This window comes from Phalaenopsis equestris, unplaced genomic scaffold (genome assembly GCF_001263595.1).
Source record: "Phalaenopsis equestris unplaced genomic scaffold, ASM126359v1 Scaffold000961, whole genome shotgun sequence".
In the NCBI taxonomy this organism is placed as follows: domain Eukaryota; kingdom Viridiplantae; phylum Streptophyta; class Magnoliopsida; order Asparagales; family Orchidaceae; genus Phalaenopsis; species Phalaenopsis equestris.
Window position 1 is genome coordinate 102,636 of NW_018165400.1, and position 12,175 is coordinate 114,810.

At 36.2% G+C, this 12,175-nt stretch overlaps 1 protein-coding gene across 2 annotated transcripts in view; it reads left to right on the forward strand.

The window, feature by feature from the left end:
- The window catches only part of LOC110032524, a 117,726-nt gene that overhangs the window by 85,909 nt on the left and 19,642 nt on the right, over positions 1–12,175 (forward strand). Inside the window, exons 16-17 of one of the 2 annotated variants that reach the window (XM_020736184.1) lie at positions 6,261–6,397; positions 6,684–6,804. In XM_020736184.1, coding sequence (XP_020591843.1) covers positions 6,261–6,397; positions 6,684–6,804 — 258 coding nt within the window. The remainder of the gene's footprint in view (positions 1–6,260; positions 6,398–6,683; positions 6,805–12,175) is intronic. The other variant, XM_020736185.1, reaches the window with a different exon arrangement.

The following is a 12,175-nucleotide window of genomic DNA, read 5'->3' on the forward strand; positions in this document are numbered from 1 at the left end:
ATGTTTTCCTAAGGCTTGAAGTCCTATTTGGAACATTTTCCTTGAATCTACGCAACATAGCCCATAACCGCTCGTTCATAAGACGATGGTCTTGTGCCAAAGATGCTAGACATCAAAGGAAAATAGGAATTGGCTGGAATTTCTAGAAAGGTGAGTCTCAATTCTAGTTTTCTAAGATAGTCCATAGGAATTTCTAGAGCTAGAATCTAGGCTCTAAGGAAGAGAAGACAAGACCTCACAAAAATGAGGTCAACAGAGTCACACTTTTTTTGCTACATATCTATATTTTTCCCTCGAGATTCATATTGTTGAGATCCTGTCACGCACATTTACTCCAATATAATGTTAAGAAAAGAATGAAATGACGTGGTCCGGATTTCAACAGTGGTTGAGAAAATTTGCTTGGGCAGAAGGGCATGGCTACAGGTTTCGTTTGGCTTTGAAAGCCATGGCTTTGAGTTTGATTGTGCCTCTGGAAAGTCATGGCATGACTTCAACTAAAAATGATTGTTGACTTCAAAGAGTACGGCATTGCTTCGACTCTGAAGACCGTAGAATGATTTCGAAGGGCATGCCATAGCTTAAACTTTAATCGAAGCTCTTTGACGTAGCATAATCATGTTCGGTTGTCTTTAAATTTGAAGAAGAAAAGGTGGAGATACTAGATGATCATCGAAGTGGTGGAGATGCTAGATGGCTTCCTTCAGTCGAAGAGGTGGAGGGGCAAGCAGGTGGGTAGAAGTGATTTTATCATACATGGCTAGGGCAACTAGCTTATGCAATAATGTAACTAATTCACAGGTTTAGATTGTAAGTTTCACTACCTTGGTTTTTGTATGTTCCGCTAGTATCATACCAGTGTCATACCCGTGTCCAATTGTGCCCAGTAAATGTTATTGTTCAATTTCACACTAAAATGTTGTCACAATTTCTAAAGTGCCGGACACATTTCGAGATGTATTAGAGCTGTGTTCGCATATAAAACATGTGTGCCACACAGGCACAGAAGCTATTTAGAAGTATTTGTGCTTCATAGCTGGGTTTCTTTGGTCTTATGTGTGATTTTTCATTTGGGAATGCCAAATTTCCTGATTTTACAAATATCTGTTTTCAGATATATGAGATAATCAACCATCATAATAGTTTATTTTGCACGCAAAGATCTTATTCATCTTTTTTGAGATGTTGGGCCATCATTAGTTGTTTAGCTTTTGGCTTTAAACTCTATTGCGAGAGGCATGTTCTTCCCATTTTTGTGACGTGCATATTTACTTTATGTTCCGATTATTTGAATGGGGACCAAAATAATTCTGGAGTCTATAAAATTCTCAAATGAGTCTTTTGACATTTTAATTAAGAACTAAAAGAGATTTGCCATCCAAATTTGAGGTCAAATGAATGAAATACTCAGAGAATGCAAGGAAGTTGCAAAGAATTGCAAGGTTTTTTTTTTTGGAATTTTTTATCTATTTCTCCACCAGTCAAGTGGAACCACTCACTATACAAGCAGATGAGAGTATGAGCTTGAGTGTTAGATGATGACAAGGCTGTCGTGAGGGTGCCTAGGCAAAGAGAACTCAATGGCACTGATGCATGAGGTGAGGCAAGGATTTGAGTGCATGCTAAGACTAGCGTGAGGATAAGTCTTGCATTTGAAGCTTTGCTGAGCATATGTTCCTTGATTTGGGAATGAATATGCTTAATTTGGCAATTTGGCCCATCAATTTCTGCCTCTTTTTAACGCTTCAGTGTGATGTTATGTTGAGTATGTCTAGGACAAATTTACTGTGAGGACAGTAGGGCAAGTAAGAAGCCAATAATTTTTTCTTTGGTGGCCTAAAAGTACATTTCAGTGCCTCTTGGATGTCATGGTGTCGAGTTTTCTCTTCTATGTGGTTCATAGCGTTAAAGTATCACTTTATGGATTGTAGGAGATTGCCCTGAACTATCACAAAGTGTGTGCCACCTAAGAATTTGATGTAGACATCGCAAGTAGATACCACTACTCTGAATGTGTTTAGGAGAGGCCCGGCTGTCTACTATAATGAAGTCGACTATTGCTTTGATCCGTCTCTCTCCACTCCCTTGGTTATTGACAAGGTAAACACTCTAATGGTCTCCTCAAGTTCTCCAAAGAAATCAAAGAGAGCTCTTGAGATGGGAACAGTTCGTGAGCTCCCATAGTTTGTATTATTGTAAATGCTTTTAAAGATAATATTCACTATGCTCCTAGTGTCAACAATCAAGCGGTCGATTTAATAGTTTACAATTAGTGTTGTCATCATATCACATCATTATAGGGATTGCTGATGGTTGGCTGATTGACATCAGTGCATGTGATCGGTGGCCATGCTGGAGTTGATGGCTTAGAGGAACTAGTCAAGTTCACTTCTCCCGACCATCTTTGCTTGAGATTAGATTTGTTGGATGCCTCAGAGTGAGTTGCTTCAAGGATTGTTGGGACTACTCTGGCTATGGGTGGACTGGTTTGGTTGAGTCCAATTTGAGTTGACCTGCTAAATGAGTTCATTGATTTATGTGTCTAAATTGACTATTTTAAGTGTCACGCTCAAATGATTAACAATTTAACAGAAGCGAAATAATAAAGGTTGAGTTTCTGTTATGAATCTCAATATTTGAGTTAGAATTTGAAAACTAGTTTAATTCAAATATTTAGTGTTATATCTGTACTTACTTTCGGAAAAAAAAATCATAAATAATTATATATCATAGAAACGTTATTAATGATAAATATAAATATTAACATTTTTTAATCAATACAATTTTAAGTAGCGTTTCATCAAGAAAGTTGGATCATCAAATAAGAAAAATTCAATATATTATCAATAAACCAAAAAATAAAAAGCAAAAATAAATTGCCATAACTAGGCACTAACCTTATGAAAATTAGAAATTATTCAATAGATCAATTATAACTTTGATCAGTCCCTCTTCAATACATGCTGCTCCATAAATCTTATATTAAAAATGATGAGAACTAATCACACATTTAATATATTATGTACAAAACATTATATAACCAGCATAATCAGTTAAAAGATATCATGATGATTAGTTGTATGTATGAAGTTTTTTAATTCATATTCATAATTAATCGAAAATAGATGTGAATCTCTGCATCTATATTATTTTTTTTTTCAATTTTTCTTATAGTTATATATTAAACAAAGCTAATTTAAACTTCTTTTTTCCAAAGCACAATGTGATACCCAATCAAACTAATAATTTAAATTGCTGGCATTATCTCTCTTCTCTTGTTTGTTTCTTCTTTATATGTTTGCCCTTAAAATTTTGACCGTCTCCCTCAACAATCAATAAAAACATAGAATTGTGTTTTAATTTATAAGTTATGATCATTTTTGTGCTATCCTCTTCATTTGATATGGATCTGCAACCATGCAGAGCTTTTATCTTCCTCATCCATGCCCCTGAGATCACTAAGATCGACCACCTTCACCTCTTTGCTTGCCTCATTCTCCAAAATCTCTTTCAACACCTCCTCCTTCACATTACCATTAGCCCTAGTAGCAGTGGACTTTTGGTTCTTTCTCTTCTGCTCTGTACCCCGTCCAGGTTGTGGATATATAACATTGCGCATGCCAAGCCACAGCAGGCTTCCGTCAATATCATCAATGGGTACTAGCATATTCAGATCCTTGGTCTGAGCTGAATTTTGAACATTTTCATAAAAGTTGGGATATGGGTTTGTATTTCATTAGATTCGCCACTACTAGCTCTTAATTCCTTGTTCGCAGTAGCGATAATTGTCGGGTCAGTGGCAGTGGCAGATTTCAATGATGTCCAATGGTAACGCTTATGCCCACCAAGCACCATGCCGGATGGAAACTGCTGGCAACAAACGAAGCATATGTGCTGCTTATGATTCTTGTTTGGAAATAGCTGCATTAAATCTTCTGCCATGGGACAATGGGTAACGCCAGATTTTCCAATGAAGACCTAATCATAATATTTTAGTTATCAAAACTGTTATTTTCATCTTGAATTTGTGTGTTCGTGGCATTGGTTGATTTGATTTTGAGCCAGGCTGTGAAATATCCCTTAAATTTTTTTTTTTTTATGGCTGGTAAGATGGTTATTGAGGGCCTATTGAGATGTGAAGACCCTCTTACAAGTTTGGCGAAGGTTTAGGTTTGGGAAAGGGACATGCTAGTGCTGGCGCTACAGAGTTGGATCTTTTGTGAGGGAATAGGTTACTAACTTGGTTCTCCATCGCGATTGCTTTGTTAACCTTTTTACCAGGAGCAAGGGTATGAAGTTGGAGAAAGGCCATCTCGGTCATCATTGTCGATGCCAACGGCAGGCCCTAAACAACCATGTTTGAAATATGAATTCCTTGAAATAAATTCAGTGGTGCAGTTTTCACTAGTGTAATAGGGTTACCGCCGATGGCACATAACGTCTTGTCGGCAGTGGCATCTCTATCAGCTACGACTTAGGGTTTGTTTTTTTGTGGCTCATTAACATGTTCATCGTTGAGCCCGTGGGTCAGCATGCACCCGTCGAGCTCTCGTCTGCACGTGAGTCTCTTGTTGCAGATATTACATTGATACTACATTTATGCTTTCCTACCACCTTCTGATTCTGGTTTGTCATCATTTTCATTACCGGACAGTCGAAAAGGAGAGGGAGGGGGGAGAGAGAGAGAGAGAGATGGCTGGCCGGCTCTGATGGAACCATTTGTGTTAATAAGCTAGTTGGTCTCTGTAGTATTCAAATGAGAGGTGATGCTGGTTCTTATGGGAAAGTAGAGGTAGAGCAGTTTTTTAAACGGAGATTGACAAGTGGGTGTATAAGCGTGGGTTGTCGCCGGCGGCTTAGAGTAAAGGATGAAGATAGAGAGAGGCCTTGTAATTAGCGTGTTTAGTATATTTAAGATTCAGATCCTCTTTCATCGCTCTTCTGATTCCATTCCAACGTACAGCTTTGATTCTACCGTTACCTATCTCAGCCTAATAATTTCTCCCTATAAGGGGCATTTACATACATACCCAGAATTCTTATATATTTACATATTTAACACCTCAAATGTTTACATCACATAAAAAATATTAACTCGTTAAAAGCAAATTGTTACAAATATAAATATGAAATAAATACGTAAAAGCTAAATACACCTTTTCATGCTTAAATTTATAACAGCAAATTGTTACAAATATAAATATGAAATAAATACATAAGAATTGTGTGGTATGTGTGTGAAATTCCCAATTTTAAATTGCTACACTAGTTTGAAAATGTAAAGACATTGTTACAAGTATTAATTTTAAGATCATTAATCTTTACTCACACCATATTTTATTGAAAACAAATTATTTTTCAGCATAATTTCATGTTAAATTTGTGTATGGATAAAATAGAATGAATTAATACGCTATATTATAAATTTTATAGTTTTTGAATAGAAACATAAACTAACCTGGACAATAATATGTATTAGAAAATATGGAACAAATTATATATTGTAGAAATGAGCTTGCTCGATAATCTGCATTTTCTCCTGCAATTTATTTGCTCTATCTGAAAAAATAAGTTTAGGAGTGTTATGGTATGGCTCATATACCATATCGGGACAGACGCTGGATCAAAGCGGAGCGGAGCAGAGCGGAAGAATCTGTCCAAATTGGGAAGTTACGTGGGTTGGGATGCGGGGGCAAAACCCCGCGGTTTGGTACAGGGGTAATGTTGTAATTACATATTGTGTCTGGGTTTACTCCTGGGGTTATAAATAGGCCTGTTAGTAACCCCAGGAGGTATCCCTCTTTTCTGAATATTGAAAGGAACTCGCCGCTCTGCTCCCGAGGACGTAGGCATATTTGCCGAACCTCGTTAAATCTCTGTGTTCTTCTGGATTTGTGTCGATTACTGTTTTTCTTCGCCCCTAATTTTCTCAACAAGGAGATTACTGCAAAAAAAAATATAATCAAAATAATAATAATAAATATAAATTAAGAAATTCTAATACCCTCCACCCCCTCTTAAACACCTTTTATTTCGAGTTTTCATGGCAGGACTATTTTGGTCCTTTTTAAATAGGCCGGGAACTAGATTAGTCCTTTTACACATGATTTGATGATTACATTGGTCCCCTGCAAGCGTTGGGGGACTATTTTGGTCCTTTTCTTAATTTATGTCGTAAGTGGCAAAGCCACCCTGAATTTAATTGTTTCAGTTTATTTTCTTTTTGAATGTTTTTACCCACTTTTACCAGATTCATGCAGGAAAGATATGAAGAAGCAATGACTTTGTTTGCTCAAATAGAAAAGAGGGCTATAATGGCAGAAACAATGCTGGAGGCTACTTTGCAGTACCAGTCTAGCCAAACAAAAGCGCAGAAATCTCCATGCCCTTCCCCAAGGTACCTTTTTTCTGGAGTTTTGATAATGCAATTTTTATTTACATGTAGCTTAAGTAGATTCAATATTCTGAAAGGCTCTTTATTATTATGTGCTGCATTTATAAATGCTATTTTTATCACATGCAGAAATGGATTGCCAATCTTTTAAGCAATCATTAATGTACTTGTACAAATCTAATTACCCTTATATTAATATATATTTAGACGTGTGAATTAATCAATTTTGCTGAATGGTTTTGTAGTGCACCATTTGTGCAAGAAATTCTTTTGATTTTCTGTTAATCAGCAGAACATCCTTGGATAACTCGCATGTGAAGTCCGGTCATGATTCTCAACAGGAATTTCCATCTAAAAAAGTCAGTCTACTTTCTAGATCATTTGGCCTCGGATGGCGTGACAAAATCAAGGTATGTCTTTTTTCCCTTTGACCTATTAAACTTTTTCAATTGGTTGATACGGGTTTGTCATAGAAAGAATACAAGTAATGATGTTGCTTTGGTTTAACATTTATGATAGTTACCATATTTGAGCCTAATAAAGTAAGCAGATCGTATTTTTAGAGAATGACATGCTCTTGTTTTCTTAGTTGTATAAAACACCTATTAACTATGTGTCAACAATTTTAGCTATGTAATTATTGATGCGATAGTACTGACTGCACACAAATTAATGGCATTTTATTTATGGGGAATTTACATATATATATATAGCACACAAATCTAATGTATTTACATATCTCACACCTAAACTTTCATATTTTTAAGGGTGCCACTCAAATCTTTAATATCTTACCAAAAATAGCATTATTGTCACTTTTTAAAACTGAAATACATCTTTTCATGCATAGTTTTAAATCACCAAAGTGCAATGTTTGTAAATATGACAGTTTAGGTGTTAGTATGTAACAACTTAAGAATTGTATGCTAGGCATGTAAAATTGGCTTTATTTTGGAAATATTGATGTACTCTGTTGATTGACTTCCGGTGGTGGTAGAATGAACAGTATTTTGTATGTTTCTCTGCATTTTCTATGAGTAAATTTTCTATTGAGGATTTGAGTGCAAATTGTCAGAGTAAGCAGGGCATGCTGGAAAAAAGATTTGTTAATGTAATATTATGAGTATATGAAGGCCTAATATGTTCGTGTGTAAGGTATGTAACTATTGATGATGTAGTATTAATTGAAGAGATTAATTTTAGTCTTACATCGTTCAATTTGGGCTGCTCTTTTTAATTTAATCTAATTGTTGATAGATTTTAATTTTATCTACCTAATTTATGAAGAGTTACTGTTATTAATGTAGAGTAATGCTCTGTAGCACTACACTGCTGTTAATATTTAATTAGTGTAGTAATCCAACTTAGCCGTATTCATTCTTCATTTCTTAAATAGTCGAGAGAAGAAAACTAAGGTCTACGATTTGTGAAAGAAAGCCTGAGTTTTATACATTTGAAGTTCTTGTGTTATTTTAATAATGAATGTCCAACTACATGCTCAAGGAACCGTAGGTTAACCAATTTTACTTCAATTTTTTGAAGAACAAAACAATAAGTTTGTGTTTAAATGCTGGGAATTGAGTGAAACCAATCTAAGAAAAGAATGCTGAAAAATTCAAACCATTTGCGGTAGATTCATAACCAACCTACCATTTTTTTGAGAATTTTTTTCTCTTCATATAAAGTAATATTATGGGAGTTAACCCAAATCCCAATAGGAAGAACAATTTTTATTATTAAAAGTAAATAGACAGTTATAATCAAACACACTTGAATGGAAAATTACAGCAAACACGACACTTAGAAATCTGACATAGGAAATAACAATAAATGAACACAAACTCAAACTAGGGTGGATCTCGAGGTAATAGTGGTGATCGCGAGTGTCGGAAGGTGTTGATGGTGTGGACGAGTTGGTCGGCAAACAAAAAACAACAAGGCAGCAGTTTCCCGGCCCGGACAGCAAGAAGCCAGCGGATAATGATGTGGAATGATTATTTTGGATGATGACAGAATGTAGGAAGGATGTAGGGCGCAGATTCTGTAGGAGGCCATGCGTGAGAAGATGAGGAGCGGTATTTGGGGAGGCTGGGAAAGGCAAGGACAGCATTAAGGTTGCCGATGGGGTGGTCATGGTGGCTAGAATAGCAGCAAGACAACCTAGAATAGTGTGACGTGATTGGAAGGGCTATTCTGAGGTTGCGACGGTGAGGGAGATGGATAAACATCGAAGAGAGCGAGTTGGAATGAATGGCTGCAAGGTGTGACGTGATTGCAAGGGACGACAACAGGTCGAGCTAGTGGCTAGAGTTGCAGGAAGCCAGCTAGAAAGCTATCTTATGGTTCTGGCAGCAAGGAAAGGCGGTGGCGACAGTAAGTGGAGGAATCTGGACAATGAAAATGTCGAAGTTAAATATCCCAGTGAGACTGAGCTACGGTCGAAGCACCACATAATCCCTTGGAAGGAAATCACCACTTTGGATTAGCTACAGGTGGAGCATCTCCCACCATACAACCATAGAAGGGAGAAATAGGACGCCAATGGTTGTCCCGACATAAAACATACTCCAAGAACATTGGCAACCTAAAGCACGAAAAATAGATATATAGTAATAGGACAATTAGGTGTGGTCCAAGAGGACCAACCTACTCAACTTAAAAAAAAAAATTGGTTCGGTTTGGTGCAGGTACAACAAAAAGAGTCGATCATGTCACAGGACGTCCCATTTGCTTCAATCGCTAGATTTCTTCCGCGCATGCCCTATGTTGGAGCTCTAATCCCATCTGTTGAAGCTTCTAGCTCCTCGTAGTATAGTGTTAGGTCAATCACATTAAAGGTGATGGAGCTATTGTAACATCATGGTTAAATCACTCGTGCAGACGTCATTCTACAACATATTTTGATAGAATAAATATTCATCTTTTCACACCACCTAGGTTGGAGCTGAATATAACTATTGATTCCCACAAATAGCTCTAGAGCCCTTAAGTCTGTAACCTTCTTATCCTACTTCTCATACTCGGTTAATTGTATCCTATAAATATGTCTTTTGGGAGGATTTAACTCTGAAATAAAATCTATAAGAGGCTGGACAACACTAAAGTGTCAACACTCATGAGAGATCTCTTCTTCTTCTTCTTCCCTGGAAGGACTTGGATCCCACCCAATGTAGGATGTTCTTTTCCATTACGCTCCTAAAGTAGTTTCCAACACTGCAGATCATCCCTCCTGCTGCTCATCTGTCGGTGGGTACACTGTTGAATTGAATTTACTACCCAAATAACTTCATATAGTATTACAAAAGTATCTCAAAAGCTTCTCATCTCTAATATGTTAGACCTCTCTCGGAAGGTATGCTAAATATCTAGAAATTTTGAAATCTTCTTATCTAATGTTGCCATGTGTCTAGTATCGACTCCTCAAACTCATGGTCATTTTAGACATCAAATGCCAATCCTGCTGATGCTTCTCCAAAAGCCTGTAAAAATGTAATTCGATGCACCACAATTTTGCTTTGTATGAATGTTCATTCCATATTTCAGGAACGTTCATTCCCTTGGACTTACTACCATCTACAACAATTATCATCAAGTCAGATGGAGTCTCTCTCCTGGTTCAACTAGAATTGCTGACAACTATTCCTCTTCAACTGGAAGTTGATAATCCTCTCTGAAATCTTCATCTTTTCTTGGATCACAATTTTTTTTCAACTTCCTGATCTTTGAAAGAGATCTTCGTGATTGTGAAATCTGATTCGGCATGACTAAATTGAAGACACTTAAAACACTTTTTAGCTGAGACAAAATTGGGAATGTGGATTAGTTCAACATGTTCTTCGCCTCCTCTCTGGCTGACTCTGCTTGGATGTTCCCTTGAGTGTGCTCTTATTGTAATATATTAAGATTGAACTCTGCTTGTAAGATGCGGTGGTCACCCTTCAATTAAAATATCAAGAAGGTTACAAAAAATGCAAAAACATGCCTACTGGCAAGAGCAAAAATGGTCCTATCATCTCGGAGGATGTCAAAAGCTCTGAGGACTCTGAGATTGAACAAATGGAAACATTATGTAAAAGAGTCTTTTGGGCACAAAAATGGACGACTTGATTGAGCTCCAGAAGAACAAAACAAAACATGTCTAAAAGAGTTAAGAAATAAAAATTATGACATTGCTCGGGTTCATCTCTTCAGGCTTTTCAGCCATCGAATTCAGCATTTAGTTGTTAATGTTAGCTTTATGACCTTCAATAACAATTTATTTACCTCAATCATTGGTAGTTTGCTGAGCTGTTTGATTGAGAGAATAGCTTGACATTCCACAAACCCACTGTCCCAATATTGGAGATGTTGTCCCGTGGCACATAGCAGTTTATCGGTTTTAGCTATTGTTGTCTTTCCATTTTTAAAACTAGGGTCTACACATCATGCTTGTAATGAACTGGAGGTACTAACGCTCCTCTCGCTTCATCTGAGACCAAGTAGTGATCTTATCTTTTCACACACGTTGACATAAGTGCTTCAAATTTTGCCATCAAAATAATGCATTCTTCTTTAACTTATTAGTTTCACTATTTTTTTCTGTTGGACGTCCTGGTACTTATGGAAAATTTCCATAGTATGGAGCCATTCAATGAACTCGTTCAGATCAAAGGGGCTATCAAAATATGGAAAATCAACATTTACATTAAAATCTTGGCTTAGATACTTCAGGTCAAATTTTTGGACTATCGGCTCCTCATCTATGAAATCTCTAACAAGTGATGAATTTTTTTTTTTTGGGTGACCGCCATAGACCTTGAAAGATTTCTTTTTAAATGATTAAAAACAACATTCAAAGAATAATATAATATCTCGAAAGATAGAAATATATTTTAGAATGAATTTAATCATTCAGATGAGAATTTTTTTGATTTATGGATCTGCGTAACTAGGATCTTTTCCTTATCTACGAGTGTAAGATAAGTTTAATTAATTCTTAGGTTCGGTATCCTTATGAGGGAGCTCCCTCATAGTTAATTACATCTCAAGAATTACTCTTGAGAACATTCTTAATTAAAGTTATGCGTTATATCTCTGTTATTCTTTAATGAATGTTTATGAGATGGAGTTTAAAGACTTTTAAATAAAAGGGACAAGTTTGTACAAACATTGACCTCAATTGAGCTTTAAAATAAGTCTACACTTAGGATTGAGCCCAGTTCTTGACAATCTGAGTGATGTTACAGAGCTTAAATCGAAAGATCAGGCTTGAGAAACAAATTTAATTGTGAATTTGAATTTAATTGTGGATTTGATTGGATTTGAATGGATTTGAACAGGTTTGGAATTAAATATGGATTGGATAAAGGCAGTTGAGGTTGATAGGATTTGATTAAGTTTAATAGGATTGGGTTAAATTTGATAGGATTGAGTTAAGAACTTACTAGTCTAAGGATATGAGGGAAAAAGATTTCTAGATGGAGGTGAAGCCCTAAACTAAGGGCCTGTTTGGCGCAACTGTAGATTCTCAGCTTTTCAGCTGCCCCTGGAAGCAGCTGTAGGGAAGCAGCTGTGGGGAAGTTGACTGTCTGTTTGGTGCAGCTGTGTGAAAAATGTTGTGAGCCAGCTGTTAATGTAAAAATGACCAATCTGCCCCTGTCTGTTAAACTGTTTAAAATATTTCGATTTATTTGTATAAATATGGGCTTAATATACATAAAGTTTATAAAAAATATTATTTTTTACTTAATTAAATAAAATAAATGGTTTTCAACATTCATTTTATACATTTAAAAAAAAAAA